General features: G+C 39.7%; 1 protein-coding gene across 2 annotated transcripts in view; it reads right to left on the bottom strand.

The window, feature by feature from the left end:
* spag9b (sperm associated antigen 9b) overlaps positions 1 to 23,352 on the bottom strand; it is a 50,773-nt gene that overhangs the window by 5,352 nt on the left and 22,069 nt on the right. The window contains exons 5-23 of one of the 2 annotated variants that reach the window (XM_042507569.1): positions 19,140 to 19,287; positions 13,409 to 13,889; positions 13,186 to 13,279; positions 11,781 to 11,905; positions 11,198 to 11,255; positions 10,373 to 10,525; positions 10,195 to 10,252; positions 9,296 to 9,426; positions 8,250 to 8,306; positions 8,123 to 8,125; positions 5,708 to 5,887; positions 4,339 to 4,468; positions 4,106 to 4,195; positions 3,571 to 3,732; positions 3,231 to 3,402; positions 2,889 to 3,098; positions 890 to 1,046; positions 174 to 302; positions 5 to 85 (exon numbers count right to left, since the gene is read on the bottom strand). In XM_042507569.1, coding sequence (XP_042363503.1) covers positions 5 to 85; positions 174 to 302; positions 890 to 1,046; positions 2,889 to 3,098; positions 3,231 to 3,402; positions 3,571 to 3,732; positions 4,106 to 4,195; positions 4,339 to 4,468; positions 5,708 to 5,887; positions 8,123 to 8,125; positions 8,250 to 8,306; positions 9,296 to 9,426; positions 10,195 to 10,252; positions 10,373 to 10,525; positions 11,198 to 11,255; positions 11,781 to 11,905; positions 13,186 to 13,279; positions 13,409 to 13,889; positions 19,140 to 19,287 — 2,619 coding nt within the window. The remainder of the gene's footprint in view (positions 1 to 4; positions 86 to 173; positions 303 to 889; positions 1,047 to 2,888; positions 3,099 to 3,230; positions 3,403 to 3,570; positions 3,733 to 4,105; positions 4,196 to 4,338; positions 4,469 to 5,707; positions 5,888 to 8,122; positions 8,126 to 8,249; positions 8,307 to 9,295; positions 9,427 to 10,194; positions 10,253 to 10,372; positions 10,526 to 11,197; positions 11,256 to 11,780; positions 11,906 to 13,185; positions 13,280 to 13,408; positions 13,890 to 19,139; positions 19,288 to 23,352) is intronic. The other variant, XM_042507570.1, reaches the window with a different exon arrangement.

Raw genomic sequence — 23,352 nt, 5'->3', positions numbered from 1 at the left:
TCACACAATGCCGAGCACAGAGTCCTTCAGCTTTATAGAATGGAGGCACTTCTTCCACTGAGCCACAGAGGAGTGGACGTACACACTGCAATCACAGACGTTCTCGCAGTCAACAAACAAACTAAATTCTGGTCATCAACATAAGTGTGCGGAATAAACGTGTTAAAACTCACCATCCGTTCTGTGCTCCCAGCCACATGGTGGGCTGAACGCTGCTCATTTTCTGAGCCTCTTCTCTCATCAGGTCCTGCTCCTCTGCGCTGGGGTTTGTGCTGACACCGTCTTTCAGCAGATCACTCTCCCTGCTCATCAGAGAGGAAGTGGAAATAGAGAGCATGTGTTTGTATAATAATATTTAATACCAAACTATATATGCCAAATCAGAATTAGAATCAGATTTATTGCAGAGCAGATTTTCAAACACAAGGAATTTTCTTTGGTGTATTGGTACATAAAATAACACTGTAATTGAAAATAAAATTAAAAATAAAAGCAAGTAAGCAAACTCAGTTTTTGGCCCACTGTATTTCTGAAACCCTGCATACAGCCCTGGTTCAGCCCTGGTTTCACAGTGTCAGCCCCTGATAAACATTTGTTTTTAGTTTTTGTGTGTTTTTAGCCGGACACAATACTGTAGAGGAAAAGTGGTGGCCAAAGGCAAAACACACACAGCTAAACAGCGATGTAGTTGGGAGTTTCTCTTGAAACGTTAATGCAATAACAATTTACCATCACACAAGCAAGTGCGCAGTTTTAATTAACTTAGTTTTACGCTGATGTGATGTTGCTTAGTGGGTTTATTTATGGTTGCACTGATAAAACGGACAGTTTTATTGGGCAGACTGAATTGGAACAACACTGCGCTGTGTAATGGGCCTGCTGGTGTCACCTCTGAGAGTAGTTGGCTGGAGCCTCCGCTGTCTGCTGAGCTCCCAGTGGGTCCGTGAAGACGTGCTCGGTGTAGACTCCCCTCAGGCTTTCTCTTTGGTCAGCAGGCCCCGCGCTGGCCTCTGTGGCCTCGGTGGCTTCCTCTGCTGCTCTGGACTCTGTCGAGAGGATCATCTGTGAGCAAACTGGGCCAACTCGTGAGTGTAGATAATATTTATGGTGTCATTTTAGCGCCGGATAGATGGAATATAAAATATATTCCTTTCCTCACATAACAGCATATTGTTGTGCATGTCTTTTTTTAATGTTTTTCAGGACTGACAGTAATCACACCATCATACTTTTACTCATCCATTTGATCACATAAGATGTGGCTGAATGCATTCTCTCTTTACCAAAACAATGGGTGCGTTCTGTATCCCATACTTTTACTATTTACTATTAGTAGGTACTGCAGCTACCCTTACAAAGTACGCACTATTGCATGCAGTATGCACACATTGGGAACATACTGTTTCTTCATAACACTGCCCCCTGTACTTTGAATTTCCTGCTCATATATCAGTTACGATGGAGATAAAACAAAAAGCCATTCACCGAGCTATTCAGAGACAGAGGTCCAACTATAGAGCGCTGCTGTTGTTACTTTACAATTTTATTTTAACTTTTCACTCTTAATTGCAAACATATTCATGATAGTGAAACTAGCCTAAATAAGCATTTCTCTGTCACTGTTTTGTTTTTCTTACCTTTTTTTTGTTGTTTTTTTTGTTGTTGTTCATTTAAAACTTGTATACCTATTATAACTATTTGACCAGCCATTAGTCACTTGAATGTGCTGTTATCCATCACTGCGGCTTCTGACAGCTGTCAATCAGCTATCAATCAGCTAACAACAAGCTGTCATCTGTTGGTGGCTTAGTCAATGTGACATACGTCTTCCGCTGTGCAGAGGATTGTGGGTCAGAACAGCCAAAAATCCATGCTGGCTTGCATACTACAAAATACTACCAGGTGTAGTAGAAAATCCACACTGACATACTGCATTTGACATAGTATGTATTAGGACATACTAAATCTTTTTTTGCCATACTATATATAGTTTGGTAGTACAGGTATTAGAACACACAGAAACTGTATCAAGCATCTCAGAGCAGGAGATTATAACTGGCTAAAACTCTGCAGATTGACACATTTCTGGCCCTGCTTTTAGACCTAAAAGTAAAAGCATTTTGGCAACTTAATTAACTTAGAACTAATTTCTTTACAGTTTTTAGATATTGTTTATAAGGCAAAAGACTGCATGCTTGATCCCCAAAACACAAGATTCTCTCAATCTTGCAGCAACAGTTAAAATGCAGCTATGAGACAGTGATGACTTGCATCTGAATCAACAAAAAAAAGTTTCTGCAGTTCTAAACTTGTCACTTATACAGCTTTTCAGATAATAAACCAATTTATTTCCCACCAATGAGCAAACTATTGTGGAAAAACAAGCTACATTCATGCTAATTGTGGGTTTATTACTTAATAATTTATTAATTTGTTTAAAATTATAAATGCTGTCTTTAAGAGTTTTGTTCATGTTCAAATATTTCCCAACTCTGGGTGACATTACAAAAAGAATTTTTATATCAAATTTAATAATTTTTCCCCACCTCTTAGGACACCTATGCTAACAGGAGGTGTAGTTAAATGGCAACTAATTTTGTTTTAATAGTTATCATTACTGCGTGTAAGCAATACATCCAAGATGAGATGGTACTAAAGTCAGTAAAAGCTAAATTGGACAGGGCTGAGGATTTGCCACGCAGCTGAATCAATTAATCGGTTTTAAATTATATACATGTATTGTTGAATACATGTATAAAAATCATTTCAGATTGAGTGTTTTTCGTCTAAGGTTCACTTGCATTCTGATAAATAAATACCGGTGCTGATCACAGAGAATATGTGCTAATATCAGGTGGAAAAAGGACCAGACAGTAAACATCTCTCACCACTTTCTCCGCCTTCTCCTGAACTGACAGCAGTCTGAGGAATAGCAGCTGCTCCCTCAGCTTCACAGCCAACAACGGTGATGCCTCCGAGCACGCCGTCGCCGCCTGCCGAGCTGCTATTGGTCGACTGTGAGCCACCATCCCCTGCTGGTCCTGTCTCAGAATTTGGAGCTACTTCCTCACCAGCTGGGTAGTCTGTCTCTCTTGCACCTAAATATAGACATACATATTTATATATGCATGTGTGTGCTATAACAGGAGCACAGGACATCCCTGCACACAGATTCTCCTCTTCTATATAGATTTGCAGCGACAGTCAGATGCATGTTTTCAGCGGCTGACCTGGAACAGTGGCGATGCAGAGGACGTGGGAGTTACAGACAAAGAAGCTCTCCAGGATGTGTCCAGGCTGGTTGGCGTCAATGACGACAGCTTTAGTGGTGGACTGGGTGCTGGTGCAGATCCAAACCAGCGACGACAACTCATCGTGCTGACGCAACTCCTTCTGCTGATCCTGCAACAACAAATACAAGAAGTTTGTTTTGAAATATGAAGTAATTATTGATGTGATCGTCTCTATCACCATATGTCCTCATGTGACGGTATGATACAAGTTATAACAAGCAGCATCTGTCTGTGTGTGTGTGTGTGTGTGTGTGTGTGTGTGTGTGTGTGTGTGTACCTTGAGTTCCTGATCCAGTTTATCCAGGCTGCTCTGAGATCCTATTTTCCTTTTCGGGCTCTCTGGTCCAGGCACATCGCTGTAAAACACACTGGCTCCTACGATAGAACCTCCGTCTCTGGTTTTACCTCCAGAGAGGTTCACACCAGCAGCACACCACAGCTGGAGCACAGACACACAGTTACAGCAGTGAAAAACAATGAGACAAACATCCTAACATCCGAGAAATGTCCTAAAATCCTAGAAACATCCTAAAATCAAAGAAATGCCCTAAAATCCTGGAAACATCCTTAAATCCTAGAAACATCCTAAAATCCAAGAAACATTATAAAACCCTAGAAATGTCCTAAAATCCCAGACACATCCTAAAACCCTAGAAATACACTCAAATCCTAGAAATATCCTAAAATCCAAGAAATTGCACATAGGTAGGCACATAGCTTGAAATATGCATATTTAATACTGCAGATGAAATCTAACAAGATATTTTATATGTAATCACATTATTATACAGTAACAAGCTGGGGAAAGGTACCTTCATGGAAGCATCTTTCTCATCCAGTGGTCTGAGGAAGACAGGAACAGGCAGATTCTTCATCTTACTCTCGGCCTGACCACCATTGGCCTGAAAAATTACAAACAGCACCACTGAATTACAGCTACAGCTCTGTTGGAGCTTACAGTTCAACAACTTAACCATCATCTGAAAAAAACAGACAATCTGTAATAATGACAACAGAAGATAAGAAGTGCTCCACATCTCCGTACTTTGTATTTCTTGGGCAGACTCCATCCGTAAGCCTGCACTCTGCCGTCCTCCTTCTGGACGTGAGCTTTGACCTGCTGGTACTGAGCCCTCTTCTGCTCCCGCCTGGACACCACGTTATCAGCTGCCACTCTGCGGGACACAACAGCAGCTCACTGACAAACATGTCTATACTTGAATGGTTAGGCTTTCTAAAACAATATTTAAAACTTACATCATTACTGTGATCAGTTTGATGAAATCTGTTGTTAAAAATGATTATCATGCACCACTACTGAACCTATCAGCCGAATATTCTGTGTGCACATTTATGATTGTATGCTCAAGGGCCTCTCATGGTTACGTTGATTCAAAATTGCTGAAAAACCCCTTTTATTGACTGTTTTATACCATTATTTTATACCGCTGCCTTGTGGAGATCTGCACTCTATTGAGTTCACTTTGCTATTAGTTATCATTATTATGCCCAATTTAAGAGTTTGATGGCTTTTTTTCAATACCAGACATATTCAGAGCACTGATGATAACTTAACTGAAACAAGCCTACAACACACATTGAACCTTGTTATGTTAATTAACACTTTGTCTCACTGATGGGAGTCAGTGTCCAAGGGTTCCTTTACGCCTGCAGTTTGCAACATTTGGTCCAGAAAAATAAATTCACTTTTGCCCGGTTTGTGTTTTACACCGACTTATTACAAACTACTTGTTGTGTAGTTCTGATGATATCATCCTATGTTATCATCTGCACTACACTGGGCCCACATGTGGAAATGAAATTTTGGTTAATGCTTCTGATGTGTATATTTATGTTGTCCAGTGTCAAATAAAAGCATGAGGAAATAACTGATTATGAACATTAATACTCAGGACTGGAACTAGACCTCATAAATGATATCTCATATTTATTACAGGTAGAAATTAGAGACAATATTATGGTAATGTTACTGTTTGGTAGTCACTATATTTCACTAGTTTTCTTTTAAATTGAAAAACTGCTAAAATACACTGAGTGTTCCTTATATTCAACACATCTCCCCACATTTACTCTGTTTTCTGACATTATCAAGGAAAATCCCTGCGCTTATTTGCTGAAGCATATGTATGGACTGAACTATACATCGCTTAAATCCTACAGATTGGAAGATGACTTTCTTAAAAGCTTATGATCAGCAGATGGATTCACTTTTATGCTTTTGAATTGAATAAATCTCATTTTAAAACATCCCGTGGTTGGCAAGTCTGCTGTCACACCACACAAAATCCTCTTGGAAGCAGACTGAGACGCAGTTTTTCAAGGGATCGATACTGCCTCAGCATACACAGATAATAGTATCACATGTTTTCACTGAATTTCCTCGACTGACTTACTCCTCATTGAGGAAATCAAAGGCCTTGCTCTTGTCACTGGGCAGCTGCTGCAGGGTGCTGCTCCTCTTCTTCACGGACGGCTGAATCTGAGAGGTGGGTGCATTGTACTTGACGTTCACCGGAGCCTCCACCGCCGGCTTCTTGGCCGCCCCGCCCGACGAGCTGAACAGACGGCTGAAACTGGAGGTGTAAGGGCGGGGAAGTGGGAGGGGACGAGAAGAAAAAAAAGCACACGGACAAACGTATAGAGGGGTGGACACAAGCAGTAGCTCCAGCAGCAGAGGTAAGGTTCAACATTTAAGGGTAAAAAGGTTCATTTCCCCGCATGCTAACACACCATGCCAGCTTTCATACAGGCAGCAGTCAAACAGTGATATGCGTGTACCCATTATTCTGCGTATGTCCTAAAGGGCAAAGCACCAGAGCAGATGTCCTCTCGAAATGCTGGAGTGCAGGGTTAATGTGCACCAACTGGGACGTTAGTCAACAACACAGAGCAACACTGGACAAAAACACTTCAGTTTCACCCTAACTCTAACCTGAGAGCAAACAGAACCTGTCACATTACATCTGTTTCAAATGAAATATTTTCAAGCAGAAACAAAAGGCCTGTAACTTTGGTCATTTTCAACTTGGACTCTCTTTTTTCCACATTTTTCACATTTCTAAGTGACTAATGGGAACAAGAATTGTTAAAACTGGTTCAGAATTGAGCATGAGGGCTGCAGCCGACAGCAGGGAAACAGGCTGCAATGGAACCACTCAGGGCATGCACTCTCAATTTATGGCCAGTGCTAGTTTTTTGAGGCTGATTATTTTTTAAATTGTCTGACAACATTAAAAAGGATCCCTACAGATATAGACCTTTTTGAGACAGAATAAGATTGTTAAACCCGGAACAGCCCTAAAATCATCATCACCAAACTCATCGACCTCCACTTAAAAAAAACTGTAATTTTAGGGTGTATAGAGCCAACATATTTTCACATCCACCTGAGTGATTGATTTTTATTTATTTATTTTTTGAGCCAAACCAGATCTGGTGATAAAATTACTAGTTATTTCTTTGGAGTCAGGTTGGTTTGTCAATAGCAGCTTTAGGGCTGTTTCTAATTAATAAAAATAACATAAAATTACCTGAGAAAATGTACTTGATTTTTTTTAACAACATGGGAAGAAGAATTGTAAGAAATTAGTAAAAACTACAAGAAAATTACCTGAAAATTAGCAACAAAAAAGACAGAAAGAAAAGGGAAAAAAAACAAGCAAATGACCTGTAAAAAAATACGTTAAAAAAGTGCTAATAATTATGTAACTCAATTTTAAATATGTAAGTATGATAATTATAAATTTATTTTCTGGACATTTTCCCTGCCTTTTTTAAAATACATTTCTAAATCTACTAATTTTAATTTTTTGCTTTTTTTGTTCATTGCCTTTTTTTCTATTTTTGCTAGAGGTTTAAAGGTTTAAATATATTAAATACTTGTAAAAGGCAACTGAACGCAGCACAAGCAAAGTGATGTTGATCAAGGTTTCAAAGGGTTAAACAAAAAAGGATCCTACTCCTTAACAAAAAGATCTATCTCTGTTGGGATCCTTTCCATAATGTTGTCAGACACTTATAATAAAAAAAATAATAATCCGAGCCTGTCAGTGGCAAAAATCAACACATTTGGTGGATGAACATTGAAAATGCACAGTTGTCCCGTGTGGTTACATTGCAGCCTGTTTCGCAGCTGCCAACTGCAGCGCTCTCACTCAATATTGAGCCAATTATTAAAAAATGTTGCTCCCAATGGTCACACAGGATAAGAAACAGCCTCATGTAAGTCTATGTTTCTGAGCGTTTTTGTTTTGTTTTGACTGACACACTCCACCCATATCCCTGCACTCCCTTCCATCTCCATAGCAACCCTCTCAACACACCTCCTGCACACAGACGTCACAACAGGCAAAATATAGAGGGACACACAGAAACAGGGCAGGAGAGATGGTAGATTTATCAGATTTTGTTTCTATCACACACACAACTGTCCCAATCCCGCTGCCAAAACACCTGCCCGAAATAATATCCTCGTTCACACCAAACCAAACTCATTCCTTATGAAACTCAATACAAGGAGAGCCGAAGTCAGATGAAAGAAATCCAGTCTTTCACATTTAGTTACTCTGTGAGAAAAAGAGCTTATCCTCCAAACCTCTTAAAAGCATCCATCATGCTTGATGTTTGAAACTTCTTTTTAACTTTAGTTAAAGAATTAAAGACAAATATTACAATAAAGCAGCTCAGATCTGACGTCAGAGCCAATGTTTCCCTGGCCGGCTCTCCTCTGTTAAGAGTTTGTTATCAAGAAGAAAACATCAGAAGCAAGTCAAGACAGACCCCGTTTAACACGTCAAAAATTTACCTACATCCTGGAGAAAACAAGCACACAACATGGAATACAGAAGAAAACGCAAAATCAAACACAGAGAGAACACAGTAGTCACGCTCTGGTTGGTATGTGAGAGCTGAGGTGAAAAGAAAAGAGGAGCTTACAACTGCCAGAGGCTGGATTTCTTCTTCTCTGGTAGAGCCGGGTTCTCCTTTGATGCCCTGAGAGAGACAGTTCACTTTGAATCAAACTGAGTGTGTCACATGGAGTTTTACAATCAGTTTCTCTATTTACACATGAAACTACAAACCAAACTCTGCCTGTTTTGTCTTTAGCTTTTATTTCCTCTGTGTGTGTGTGTGTGTGTGTGTGTGTGTGTGTGTGTGTGTGTGTGTGTGTGTGTGTGTGTTCAGCATTCCTCTACTCAGGGGTTCCTACAGCTTAAGGTTAGATTTAAGACTTTTTAAGACTTTTTTTTAACACCTCTCAGAATGGAATTTAAGTTTTTACAATAACCTACACCGAAGAGAAAAAAACATCACTGACATCAATAATTTTGGGTTAGGGACAATATTTCACAAATGTTTAGTTCAACATAAAACAATACTTTTTGGGTCAAGTTGAAAAAAAAAACAATGGACAAGACAGATGTAAAATGCTGACTTTGTTTTTTGTAAAAACTTTTCAGCATGAAACAGTGAAAAAATGTTATCATCTAAGTTTTATAAGAGTTTTGATTTTCAATCAGCTCATCCTTCAACTGTAGCAGGATCGAGGACAAATTGTAATTTCATTTTGTGAACATTTTTTGAATGACTAATAAATCTACCTTCTAATTTCTACTTTCTTCTGCCTTCTATCTTCATTTTTCATTTGACTGGATGTTGTAAATATATGCAAGTGTTGTGGGTTTCTCTATCCTGATTTGTGAGGTATTAAAGTTCATGTATTTTTAAAAATAAAATAAAATAGATATAACCATTTATTTTGAAATTTTTCAACGCAACAAAGAAAAAAAAACTAATATCCTTCTTCCAATGTCTTTGCATTTTCAAGAGTTTTGAAAGATTAATTAAAGACACTTTTTCCGCAAATTAAGGCTTCTTTTCTAGATTTATGAATTTACTTCCTTTTAAGACTTTTTAAGGATCTGCGGGAACCCTGTCTACGTCATATTGTCCACGAGTTGCTCTTGTTGTTCCTTTCTCACCTGATCATCTCCGTCCATCTGACAGCCTCCTGCAGCTCCATCAGCCTCTCTTTATACTGGTTCCTCTCCATCAGGACTCTGGCCATCTCCACTCTGGTGAAGCGCTTCCTCTGTGCTGTGGGCACGTCGCTCTGAGGGCACGACACCAGCATGAGACCATCCAATCACTTATCAATGTATATGCAGATTATATATGACACATGCTCACATTAGCCTTTATTTAACCCTTTGAAACATGGAGCCACAACATGTTTCTTGCGCAACTCTCAGACGCCTGTCAGAAGTATTTAAACCTTTGAATCCTAAATAAGTTATTGTGATTTCTTTCAAAAACATGGAAAAAAAGGCAACGAGCAGCTTGGTAAGGAATGTTACACATATTGCAATGAATTAGTAGATTTAAAACACTACATAATTATTATAATTACATTTTTAATTACACCTCTTCTTTCTTTTTATTTCTTTCTTTTTTTAAAACTAATTTTCATGTAATTTTCTTGTATGTTTTACCAAAACTCTACTAACCACATTACAATTAAATTAAATTGTTAATTAAATTAAATTGTTACAAAATTACGATCATTTTAGGCACCTTTTTCCATGTCCTTTCCTGATATAATTTTTTTTAAAGTTTTTTTTTCTCCTTTTTTTCTCTCTTTCTTTTAAACTAATATTCAGGTGATTTTCCTTTACGTTTTTACTAATTTCTTGCAAATTTTTGGGTTATTTCTCCTTTTGTTGCTGATTGCCTTCTTCTCAGGTTTTTGGAAATTAACCAAGCCAATATGTTCAGGTTTCACAGGGCTTAAGTGGAAATGGAAAACTTTTTAACTCCAATTCCTCCAGAACATCTTCAGCTCTAATACACACTCAGATCACAACAAATATCAAGAACTCACATCGTCCTCATTGTCATTCTTGACCTTCTGTTTGGTGTCTTCAATCTCTGCTCGAAGCCTGCAAGTGAGTACATTAAGTCTTCAGCAGCCATGTTTACACAGTACATCCTTAAATGCAATATGTTGACTGCTGAGCGTTGCATATTTTGTTTTGAAGCCAAAGTCCAAAACAACTCACTTCTTAATTTCTTCCTCTAATTCTTTGTTCTTGTCCTCCAGTTTGGTCTTGGCCTGAGTGACGGCATCCAGCTCCCCTCGCAGAGCCTCCCTCTCACACGACAGCTCGTCCATCTGCGCTATCAGGTCGTTTTTCACCACATTCAGAGCATTTCTGAATACAAATACACATATTAACCCTTTGGAACCTGGAACAACGTTACTCTTGTGCTGCTTTCAGATGCCTTTTCCAAGTATTAAAACATCTGAACCCTGAACAAAGTGGTGCAGTTTCTTTCAAAAACATGGGAAAAGGCAAGGAGCAACTTGATAAGACTTGTCCAACTAATTCATAGATGTAGAAAATGATTTTTAAAAAGCTATGGAAAAATGTCTTAGGGAAAAAACTTTATTATAATTAATTCAAAATTGTTACAAAATTACTATAATTTTTTAGCACCTCTTCCAGGTTATTTCCTTGTTTTGTTTTTGTTCTTTTATGTTTTTTTTTTACTTTGCCTTCTTCCCATGTTTTTGAAAAGTCAGTCTGTTTGCTCAGGTTTCTAAGGGTGAACAGGCTTATGTGATATCTACATTAAACACAAGGTGGCAGCATTGTCCTGTTTCTAAAAATACAACAGCAAGGTTATCACTGCTTTCATGAATTAGCTAATTTCAACTCATTATAAATATTAATCTTTAGAATTAAAAGCTACAAGAAGTGTAGACTGAAATATCACAGTTACAAACACGGCTACAGAGGTCGCTCAAATGAGGCTGAATGCCATTAAATAGTACTATGATATATGTGTATAATAGTACTACTAGTAACAGTGATGGTACTAACTTGGTCTCCAGCAGCTGGGCATTCTCATGGATAAGATGTTCGACTTCCCGACCCATGCCTGAAAATAATCAGCAATAATGTGAATAGAGAATGTTTCATCTTATCGTGTGCTCCATCATGACAGAGAAAAAAATACATATTATTGAAAATCCACATCAGTAAAGAAGTATCTATCCGACACACTAAAACATTGTTCTCTCAGTCTTACCTAGAAAGCTGTAGTCTGAGAGTCATGCAAAAGATGATGCACATACAGAAGAAGTTCATGAGACTGTAAGTTCTTATGTGAACATCTCTAGTCTATAATTTTAACGCCCTTCACGACGCAGCAGCACTATTTACTATTCTGCACACCCATAAGACAATCACAGGGGGAAGTGAACACAGAATCACACACAAATGATGAGAGTAAGGAGTAAAGACATCTGCAGGGAAGTTACTGATACACACCAGAAAACTCATCTGCAAGAAAGCCCGAAAGCCAAAGAAAAGACAATTCAAAGAGCACGACAGTGGAAGAAAACAGTTTTGTAACAGCAGACACAATGATGAAATGAAAACATGGAGTCAGAGGGCTTCTCACCCAGCAGGTCGGCTCCTTCGTCCATGTCTCCTATCAGGTCGTTTCCTGCAGACGACAGCTCCTCAAACAGAGAGTCGGTGTTGCGGTCAAACGCCAGGTTCTCGATGCCGCCTTTAGTTGGTGTGCTGGATGGACAGATGAGGTCGGGAAAAGAAAACAAGAAAGAGAGAAAATGATAATTAGCATGATGAGGGAGGCATGTTACTGTAATATGATTATTCGGCATTATAATACATGTGACAGTATTTCTTTAAGACTTTGGTCCAAATGGATACCAACTGAGATTATAATGGGATGCATTAGTTACGCAATCGATAATTTTTCTTACTGCCACAAATCCCATGAAAAAACAAAAACAAAAAAAAAAAAAAACAAAACAAAAGAGACTAAAGGGACAGTTCAGCCCAATACCACAAATAAACTAAAGGCTTGTGTTTGTGACAGTGCTAGATGTAAACATAAATGGCGTCCTTTTTTTGGAATTTTTTCCCTTTATTGATAGGACAGCTGTAGAATGACAGGAAATATGGGAGAGAGATGAGGAATGACATGCAGCAAAGGATCACACGCTGGAACCGAACCCAGGCCGCTGCAAAGGCGGGTGAGCTAGAGGTCGCCCCATGCCCCATCACCGTACCTCTGAGTGGCGATGAGTTGGCAGGTGTAGTTCAGTAGAGAGAAAACAGTTCCTACAAAATGCTCACAATAAGGTCTATGGATTATCTTCAGTAACCAGGTCATGACTTTCTGGAAAGAATCATTGCTGTTGACTTTTTCAAATGTATGTTTTGGCTCTCTGAACAACAAATGTTCCATTATTTTGTAGAGAAGGCAGATATCTCATACACAGCCAATATCTCCAACACTCTGTAACTCGCACAAAAACATTCTAGACTGATAAATGGCACTACAGGTAAGAGAGAAAAATGTGTGTTTTAGATTTGGGGGTGAGGATATCGGCTTGTTTTCTTTATTATATTTATATTTTCCTTTTCACTTCTTAAAAATCTCGCCACAGCTAATTTTCAAGTCATTTAGTCATTTTCTTGTCGTCTGTCACAATTTTTTTTTTGTTTGTTTTACGGGACATTTCTTGCCAAGGTGCTCACTTTTTTCCCCCTTGCTTTCAAAAGACAACAAACCAAGTGTCTAAACGCAGCACAACAAAACCATGTCAATCCAGGTTCTAAAGGGTTAATTATGGGGCTATGAGGAAGATGTCTCGGACAGTTCTGATCATCTGACATGTTTTCATAATACTGATGTTGTAAGGCATTTATGGTTTTGGTCTTTTCATGATATTTGTTGAAAGAAGGAAACAAATTGAACTTTGTCAGTCTTACCCTTTAACGTTTTTTTAAGTTTAGGGTCATGAGGATAAAACATCTTTACATCAGTCCTGTACCTGGTTCCTCTGCAGCCGTCCAGGTCCATGTCCAGCTCAGGAGTGGACTCTATGATGGCCTGAACCTCAGACTTCTCCAGGTTCTCTGCTCCATCTAATAAAACCAGCAAAGATACAACAATAGAGTGAGTGAGCCAGTGCTCTCAAACAGCTGATAGTTGATGTTAAAGAGCCTCTAGTCCTCCTGTGTTAACATGTTTTAACTGTGCTGCTGAACCATCACCTGTGAGGAGAGCAGAGACCTGACCCTCATGTCCCAGCTGACCCTGCTGTCCTCCCTGCTGTCCTCCCTGCACTGCTGCAATGTTCTTATTGCTGTCTGGTTTCCCGCTGTTCCAGTCCAGGTTCTTATTGAGCCCGTCTGAGACTTCCTGCAGGGGCGTGTCCACAGACTCCATGGCAACGTCAGAAGCAGCAGTAGACAGGGGGGTGGCCGACGCAGACGCTCCACCCAGACTGGACACAGGACTCAATCCAGTGGACGCTCCGTCATGAGGAGACAGTGGTGTGGTGGACTGAGAGTTAGCGCTGCATGTAGATGTGGGGGTGTTTGATTTAGAGGTGCCACCCTGAGAGGACGTAGAAGTGTTGGATTTGGAACCTCCACCTTGTAAAGACACAGGAGTTCCACTTTTGGAGACGCTTCCCTGGGTGGTTGGAGTCGTGGACTTTGAGCCTCCGCGGTTTGAACCTGCCAATTCATCCTTAAAATAGAGGAGGAGGAGGAGGCGGAGAGAGAGCCGGGGGATAACGAGAACACAAGATAAAACAAAGGTCTTCATGAAGTCAACACTAAATTTATTTGTTTAAAATTGTGAAAATCCTGTCTTTGAACCTGAACAAATTTGCTCGATTTCTTTCAAAAATAAGGGGAGAGAGCGACAAGCAACTTAACCAGAAATGGCCTGAAAATTAGCAAGAATTAGCACCCTAAAAAGTTTCAAGAAAATTACCTGTACATGAGCAAAAAAAAAAGTACAAGTTGAAAAAAAAAAAAAAACTAAATGAAAAAAAAACCAAAATAATTTCAAAAATAATACAAAGTTAATTAAGTTATTATAAGTTACTTTTATTATTTTTTATTTATTTATGTATTTTTTTAGTTATATCAGCAGAAATCAACATGTTGGTCGATTCCAACATTTTGTCTTAATGCCAATATCAACCGATGCTGATGACATGCTAATATTACTGTGCATCCCTAGTTATCTTCTTTTTTTTTTAACTTTACAGAATTTTCCAGAAATATACATTAGTACATAAATCTACATCCATTCAGAATTGAGAGATGTTAACACCAAATGTGTCAGTGTGAGCACTGCCATGCAACTCAAATCAACACAAACAAAAACCAACCAGGACACTGACGTGCCACAATGTGCTGTGAAAAGTCTACTGTAAAAAATGTGTTCTGTTGCCTTAAAAACACACATTTTGAGGCCAAGCGGACATATAACAAGACTAGGTTACGAGGAATGTATATCAAACACTAGAGGGCTTTTAATTTAAAACAGGAAGTGGCAGCACTACTGAGTCAAAGACTTGGCTCCCTAGCTTGCAGTCACTCACAGACTCACTACAGTGTTTATCGGCCGGCCTCGCATGCTGTGATCCAGCCAAAAAGGAAACAGGTCAGCACCATGCAGTTATGTGTTATTACTACTATGTTAGCATCATTGTATTTAACCAAACTGCAGTCAAGTCTGCAACACAGTCAGCTTTTAAATTAAAATTGGCTAGATGCCGTGGTTAGGGCAGCAGACAGGTCTACCTGGTCCTGATCAGCCTCCTGATTGGGCAAGTTCTCCTGCGAACTTTCACCCTCCGCTCTGACTGGGGGAAAGTGTTCCTCAGACTGAGGAATATTAAAAGACCTTTTTGATTAATATTTCCCAGCATTCATTCCTTAAAACCATTTTAAACAAAACATACATCAAACCAAGAAAGGCTGCTCAATTATGGCAAAAATCATAATCACCATTATTTTGGTCAATATTTAGATCACGACTATTTAACAAAATTACTCACCGACTTTTTAAAAACATTGTGTATTTATTGAACTTCTTTAAAGCAGTGGGTTTTTTTTTTAACTTTCTATATCAACTGAAAACAAGTTTAAAAAAAGAGTTGAATAAATGATATTGTCTATAAATATGAATGTGGCCCAAGAAGAGAGAAAGGAGCCCTGTGCTGTTGGCAAAAGAGCTGTGGACGACGATTAAGCATGTAAATAAATTAATCAATAAATCACAGTCAAAAACATCTTAATATATTTAGTTTTTTGCTTGTCACTTTTTAAAAATGAAGTCTCTCAGCAGTTCTGAATAGCGCCCCACTATAAAGGAAATGGGTGGATTTTTAACCCAAGACAGTGAGAACATCATTGTAAAACTGAATTCAACACAAAAATCGTTTTGTCTCGATTATCTTGTTTTTATAGTCCTTAGAACCCAAAGTCCTTATTGAAAAAAAATTTGATTAATTGTCCAGCCCTGAAAACCAAAGCCATATGTAATATACAGATATATAAGGGTGCTGCAAGAATGTATGTGTCCAAGAAAGTACAACAAAGCTGTGGGGAAATCCTGACCTCCGTGAATGAACCATGTAGTGAGTTTGCAGTATTTATGACTCCCTCTGTTACAAAAGGTGACCTGTTTGTCAAAAAGCTTTCTGCATAAATGAGTGAAAATGAACTGGATTTACAGTACCAATTCATCTCTCTAAGGTCTCATCAGCTCTCAGCAGCTCTTTGCGGCATGCAGAATTTCTCCCCCGCTGTTGTTTTGATCTGTTAATGCCAGCAGCTTCAGTTCTATAAATAGCACAGTGCCTGATGGAAACCAATCAATCAGGGCAACAACAAAGCATCCCTACAGGGGTCACCTTGAAAACAGACTCTGCAATAATAAAGAGTATTCAAAGCTTTCACAGACATTGAATGATACCTCAGAGCAGTGATACTCAACTTACAGCCTGCAGGCCAAATCTGGCATCCCATGGAGAGCTTGATGGTCCCCCAACAATTTTCTAATTCTAGATAAAAATAAAGTGATTTACACTGGGAATTGTTCTTGTAGTATTACTATACATAAAGTGCCAGAGTGCATAAACTAGAATCAAAATAGAGCTTGTTTGTCAAACAAATACCAGTGTAGGATCCCCGCACCCCCCGAAGAGGTCCTACTTAAGCCCCTAATGTCCTAAAATCCTAGAAATGCCCTATAATCCAAGAATATCATAAAATTGAGAAATGTCAAAAAAAAACTAGAAATGCCCTAAAATCTGAAGAACGTCCTGAAATCCTAACCGGATAAAATGCTAGAAATGTCCTGACATTTTAGAAATGTTCTAAAATCATAGAAATCTGCTAAAATCCTTAAATCATCCTAAAACTCTAGAAACATCCTGAAATATAGGAAAAGTTCTAAAATCCTAGAAACGCCCTAATTTCATAATCCAAGAAATGTCAAAAAATCCAAGAAATTTCCAAAAATCTTAGGAACATCCTTAAATCCTGGAAACCTGTATGGGGCTGCTGCGACTAGCCCCTGGCCTCCTGTCATTTTGCAAGAGTGGGCCCCAAACAAAACAAGTTGAGTATCCCTGCTATAGATTAATTCTTTTATTTTCTTATATGTATGTGTATTCCCTTATCTTCATCTCTCTGAACACTGTTGGGAGTTTTTCCTTTCACATCTCTTGTCTGCATGCTGCTGTCACTGTTGTTGCTACAGTAGCACTGAGCAGCCAATACGGTTAAAGTTTCCCTCCACTGCTATTCTGCTGATAATGGCTCTTCCCTAACCCTCAAAAAATTCACACGCGCGCGCGCACGCACGCACGCACGCACGCACGCACGCGCACACACACACACACACACACACACACACACACACACACACACACACACACAGTGAGAATGGAAGGGATCATTAGTGTAAATCCTTGGAAAATGTCAAGTCAGCGGACAAAACACAAAGGCACTGCTGTGTATCTGCAGTGTTGGTGCCCGGTAAGACTGTGAGTAAAAAAGTTGAGTAAGAGAGATGTGCTGCGACACCTATATTGTACTCCAGGGGCCATATTCACAAGCATTCTGAGGACACTCTCAGAGAGCTCCTAACTTCACCTAAAAGCCTCTAGCATGGAGTCCCAGCTTAGGAGTGATTTAGGAAAATTCTCAGAGCAACTCTGAGCAAGGATGGGACAGAAACTTTGACATTAGTGAGGAGGTGTAGTTGACTCCGTTGCTAGGTGTAATGCATTCTTTTAACAGATGTGATTGGTTGTCACAGACGCGCCTTTTTGTGAGCCCGCAAGGGGTGAACACCCAGTGGAAATTAATTAAACTACGTCACAATATGAGGCTGTGAATGTGCTTTTTGTGTGATAACACTGCTGCACTGTTGGATTTTTCTAGTTGCAAATATCTGAGTGTTATCATCACTTTATTTCTGGCGTTATATCATTATTGCGTTGGGTGGGAAAAGTGAGCGTGTATTCCTAATGAGATTGACCACAGACATTTTTCTTGCACCATCTAATCATGGACTGTATATACAGAAGAACAACATGACTGTTCCCCAAAAGTGAAGCTTTTTAATCTCAATCGCCCCCTAATGTTTGACTGCAGTATAGGTCATAAAGCCTTCCCCTCCATGTTAGTGAATGGGACATAGGCCGACCAAAAACTCGAATGAACGCTAAATAAATCTGATTTCTGTCACAGACGGTAGTTCTAATTACCCTGATATTTGTTCAAATAATGTTTTTTATAACAAGTACAGTTTTAATGAGTTATTTGATTCTACAAAAAGGTGATTTTCTTGATTCTTGATTTTCTTTGATTGACTAGCTATGTCAGCCAATCCATGCGCTTGAGTCCAATGGGGCTGCTCGCAGTTGGGCAGAGTGTATTAAGTGTAAGATTGCAACAGCCTTAACCACAATGTTTTCACCTTACTTAAGCATAGTGGGGGTAAGTGGGGACAGATTGTCCATTGTCATCTTTATATACAATTTATGTATCTAATCTGTAGCATGTCATTAACTCACTGTCACCTGGTGTCTGGAGACTATTTCTCCTACAGTTTCTCACCTTAGGAGCTCTCTTATGTTCTAAGATGCTTTGTGAAAACTTTTTATCCTTACCAGGACATGGTCTTATTTGAGGGAAAGTTCTTAGAAAACATCATCATTCTGAGAATTTTCTTAGAATTTTGTCACTAGGAGCAACTCTTTGTTCTAGTAAGCTTTGTGAACACGGCACCAGGACTAGGATTGATGTACTGAAAAGAATAATCAACCACCTTGGCTGTCAGTTATGAAACAACCCAACCCAATCACGTGGGTCAAAATAAAAGTTGCCAAAACCGAAACCACTTCCACTCCGTCTTACAATTCCCATCTGACCCTTTACTAGTGTAATAACGGCAAATGAATGCTTATTTGGTGCTCATTAATATTCATGATGAGGCCTTGCTTGCAGCATGGTCTCCAACAGCAACAATGTGAAGACACTCTGTCCTTTCCACCCTCCCTTGAGGTTAAAGGCAGGCCCCCGAATGGTACCACTTCCTCTGCTTGCTGGGCTCCAAGCCACCCCGTTACACACACACACACACACACACACACACACACACACACACACACACACACACACACACACACAAGCTGCTACTAAAAATTCTGGACACACTGCACAATCCTCTCTCTCTGAATAGAAATGTACTCTTTCTTTGGTGTTTGCTGGCATTGAGTGTTTGCATTTTGTTTCCACAACTGCTTTTTAGTGAGCAGGGGATGATGTCACTACTCCGAATCGTGGGAAGCTCTGCAGGCCAACTTTAGACAGTAACTTTCCACTTTATAACTAAAGACGTCTTTCCTTTGTATTCATCAAAACCTCGAAGCGGGATTGATTTCTGAGTGTGTGTAACTGTGTGTCGTACCTTGAGGCTGGTGTTGGATCGTGGATGGCTAAGGTTGTTGAATCTCCATGGCTCAGAAGGGGTGTCCACAGGTTCCCTCTGGAGTTCAGGGGTCATACCATCACTCCCAGGAAGCTGGAATATTCCCATGGAGATGGGACGCTCCTTTCTGGATACAGAGGCAAGAGGAAGGAAGGATGACTCAAAAGGAAAAAAGAGCGGTTCATAATGAAAGGAATACACAAGTGTCTGAGAGACTGGCCTGTTGGTCAGGTCATCCTGACGTAATTAGACTACAGCTATTCTAGCGGCTCGATGAGTACTCAGACATGATGTCAGCAGCTAACATGCTCACAATGCTAACTAGGGGTGCAAGAAAAAAAGCTACACTTGAGTTTTTGCTTATTATGTTCTATGATACTGTATCGAATCTCAAAGACTGTATGATTTTTTAATTGTTTACAACTTTGTATTAGTTAGCAGAAAGTTAAGTAGTGAAAGTCAACTTTTTAAAAAGTATCTGCTGATGATGATGTTCTTTATTCTATTACAGTTTTCCTGAAATTAGGTTTAAAACTTGAATGTGGAGGCTCATACACACCTTCAAAAAACAGGAGCGTAGAATTAATCTATAGAATTTCTAATAATTATAATTACACATACAGAAGCACCTCCTGGGCAATTTCCTTGTTTGTTTGTTTTTTAACTTCTTTTTCTCTTTATTGTTGCTAATTTTAAGGTAATTTTCTTGTACTTTTTACTTATTTCTTGCCACTTTTGGGGTCAATTCTTCTTGAGTTGCACATTATCTTCTTTCCATGTTTGTGAAAGAAGTCAAACCAATTTGCTCAGGTTTCAAAGGGTTAACAAAGACATTAGGATTCACCATGATATTTGTAATGAATTCTGTGGCAATCCATCCAATATTTTTTTTAGATATTTCTGTTTAGATCGAAGTGTTGGACTGTCCAGCCGGCCAACAGACCAACACTGCCATCGCTACAGCTGCACTATTACGTTTGTTTGAAAACATAAAGAATTCTTTTGGTGGCAAAGGAGACCGTAAGAAAGCAGTCCTGAAAACAGCATGGTGCAAGAACATGTGATTTATACTTTGCAATAAGTGCACGGTATGGGTTATGTCTTACGTTATATAAACGCGGACAGACATGTATAATTAGTTTGACTGTTTTGAGCCTCTCTCTACGTTGTGATGAGGTTGCTACAGAGAAATGTGGTAGAAAAGGCTTTAGTGAGACGTAATGAATAAAGTTTGGTGGAACAGCTTCTTTTCTTCACTAAGCCCGAAGTCACTTACGTGACTTATTATACATCTAATTTGCCTTTGCTAAATTAAATGACAAGTATTTATTTTTTTCCATTTTGCATTTTAATTTGTAATTTTTTTTCAGTTGAAGCTGATAGACATAATGTTATCAGTTAGATAAACTAAAACAAAGTCTGTTGTAGGGTCAACAGATTTTCCGCCAGGATGATTATCAGATGAGATCGGATTATCATATTTGGCATTTTGCGATTATCTGTATCTGTGTTTTTCATTTAATGACCACTGATAAAATGAATTAATTTAAAAGTACAAAGAATTCCCTGATTATTTTAAACAAGTCTTAGTAGTTTTATTATGATGATACCTTGCTATGAATGTTCTGTATTGTACCTTACTTGTTTTCTGTTTTTGTATCTGCAGGAATATGTGCAGTACAAAAAAATCGAATAAAAATACTTGCTTAAAAAAAAGTACAAAGAAAATGTCAGCATGGGCGAGACTTTCTTTGTAAAATCTCAGGGAGCTATTTTTATTTATTCATTTTTTTATTTAAGTTTTCACTTGACTTTATTAAAAAAAAGTTGCTGGAAACTTTAAGATTTTTAAGATTTTCATTTTTATTGTAAATGCATATTGGTTCTAAATATCGGTTATCGGTCTTATTAATTACTAATAATAAATATCGGCCCTACAAAAAACAATATCGAGCCACCCCTAGTCTGTTGTGAGGTATTGTCACAAAGACTCCCTTGAGACAATTTGGCACTGGAGTGGTGGGAAGAGAAATAAAGTTGGTTGCCTCATAAACTCCATCACCTCCCACCTCTTAGCTCAGGCAATAACACAGATCCATTTGTATCTGTCACTATGACTGGAGACACATCCAGCCATGAAGGTCTGCTGAGACACACACATCAGCGTGAACAAATGTGTTCTCCAGCTCTCATAATAAAATCTCGCTGACCAGCTCACTCTTGCATGCATATTCAAACTCACATTTCACAACAACCCTCGGAAATAAGTACACTCCACCCTCCATTTCATCAGCGCAGGTACACACCAGCAGCTTTTCTCACTTCAGTGGCTGGGTATAAAAAATAAAAAAATTGTACAGTCAAGCAGAACAATGGCTGCCACTGAAAAAAGCAGCCGGCATGCAGCGATGAAAAGCAGCAGCAGCCCCAAAAACAATGGACACACCACCATATTGAGAGGAGGAGGTCACATGCGGGCCACTGATGGTGACCAGTGCTGCCTTTTGTTATTTGAGCCGATGGGTGAGGACAAATCACGCCCATTAGTCCTCTAGTGCTGCTCGGAAAAGATTGTAACTGAATAATGCTAAACAGATATGCTGAAATGTAAATATCTGAGGTGTAGTCGTCCTGATATGATGCTGCCATTTCTCTCTTGACCTACTTTTAGAGTCTCACACTGTCTAACTGTAACACACCCACATGGCAGCAACACTGTGACGGCATGGCTGCAAGCTGGCAACAGACACACAGATAACAGCAAGATAACATACACACACACACACATATATTTATATATATATGTATATACCTGCTGACTCTGGGTAAGGAGGGTAAGGAAGGTAGGGCAGGTAAGCCGCCGGTAGAGACAGAATAATGAACCAGCAGCAGCACTGATAGAGAGACCAGTACAGCAGAGTTGATGACCACCGCTCCCCCGACAAAGCCAAAAACAAACAGCAGCATACACCCGGGGCTCATGGCCCCCCCAGATCATGGCCCAGTGCCTCGACAGGGGACAAGGAGGGTTGGAGGGCTCAGACGATGACGGCAGATGAGGTGGGAGGTCACTGAATCACCGAATTCACCTCAGCAGACCTCTGATTGGACATCCGCCGCTGTAAGTTTATCTACAGCTGAGGTCAAAGATGCTGTATCCTTAGAGCTGGGATTGAGCAACAGGGCTGTTTACACTGCAGCTCAGAGGCAGAACAATCTGCCGGCAAGCAGTCACAACAACTGTAATCCTGGTGGCTTCAGCAGCGGTGACGGATTCAAGCCGAGCAGCAGAGGAGAGCGGCAGATGATCCACGGAGAGCAGGCGGAGGCTGGCGGCAGCAGCTCCTCAGGCGTCTTCCTCCAGCAGGTGATTCAGTTTTCCTCCCTCCTTTGCTCCTCCTATCCTCTGCTGAGATGCGACGCGGCTGCCGCTGTGCAGTCTAGAACACTCTGACGCTCTCTCTCTCACTCTGATGGCAACCCCCCCCCCCCCCCCCCCCTCCCCCCTTTTGGGGTTGAGGCAGCTCGTTTCATATGCCTCTTCTCAGGCTGCAGCTTACCGGCACAACAGGGAGACTGATCAAAAAGTGTGTGTGTGTGTGTGTGTGTGTGTGTGTGTGTGTGTGTGTGTGTGTGTGTGTGTGTGTGTGTGTGTGTGTGCATGCGTGTGCGAGGGAGGTTGGCAGTGTGTCTGCATTAACTGGAGGGATAGAAAAGGGCTAGGAAATACCGGGGGCTGCCTGAATGCACAGATACAGTCCATGGTACAATAAAACACACAATCAGGTGCCATTCTCTTTACTTCTGTTTGCACATCTGACTGTTTCATGGTTTACTGTTTTACAAAAGTAAATCACAATGAATGCAGTTATTATTTACAGACACAAATAGCGCAGTGACCAAGTTTTTACACGTTAACACTTTGAAACCTGAGCAAATTGATTTCTGGGTAGAAGGCAATGTGGAACTCAATAAAACATTGCCTAAAAATGAGCTAGAAATTAGTAAAAATTAACGAGAAAATTACCTGAATATAAGTAATGAAGTAGTAATGAAAGGTGGACAAATATTTTTTAAAAAATATATACTGCTGAAAAGCAGAAATCAGAGGAGGAAACAATAAAATAACCACAATAATGAAAACTCCTCACAAAAAATATGACATAGCAGTAAATCTGCCGAGTGCTCGCCT

The sequence above is a fragment of the Plectropomus leopardus genome, chromosome 19 (assembly GCF_008729295.1).
Source record: "Plectropomus leopardus isolate mb chromosome 19, YSFRI_Pleo_2.0, whole genome shotgun sequence".
In the NCBI taxonomy this organism is placed as follows: domain Eukaryota; kingdom Metazoa; phylum Chordata; class Actinopteri; order Perciformes; family Serranidae; genus Plectropomus; species Plectropomus leopardus.
The sequence above is the reverse complement of the archived record's forward strand: the minus strand, read 5'-3'. Positions and strand labels throughout refer to the sequence as shown.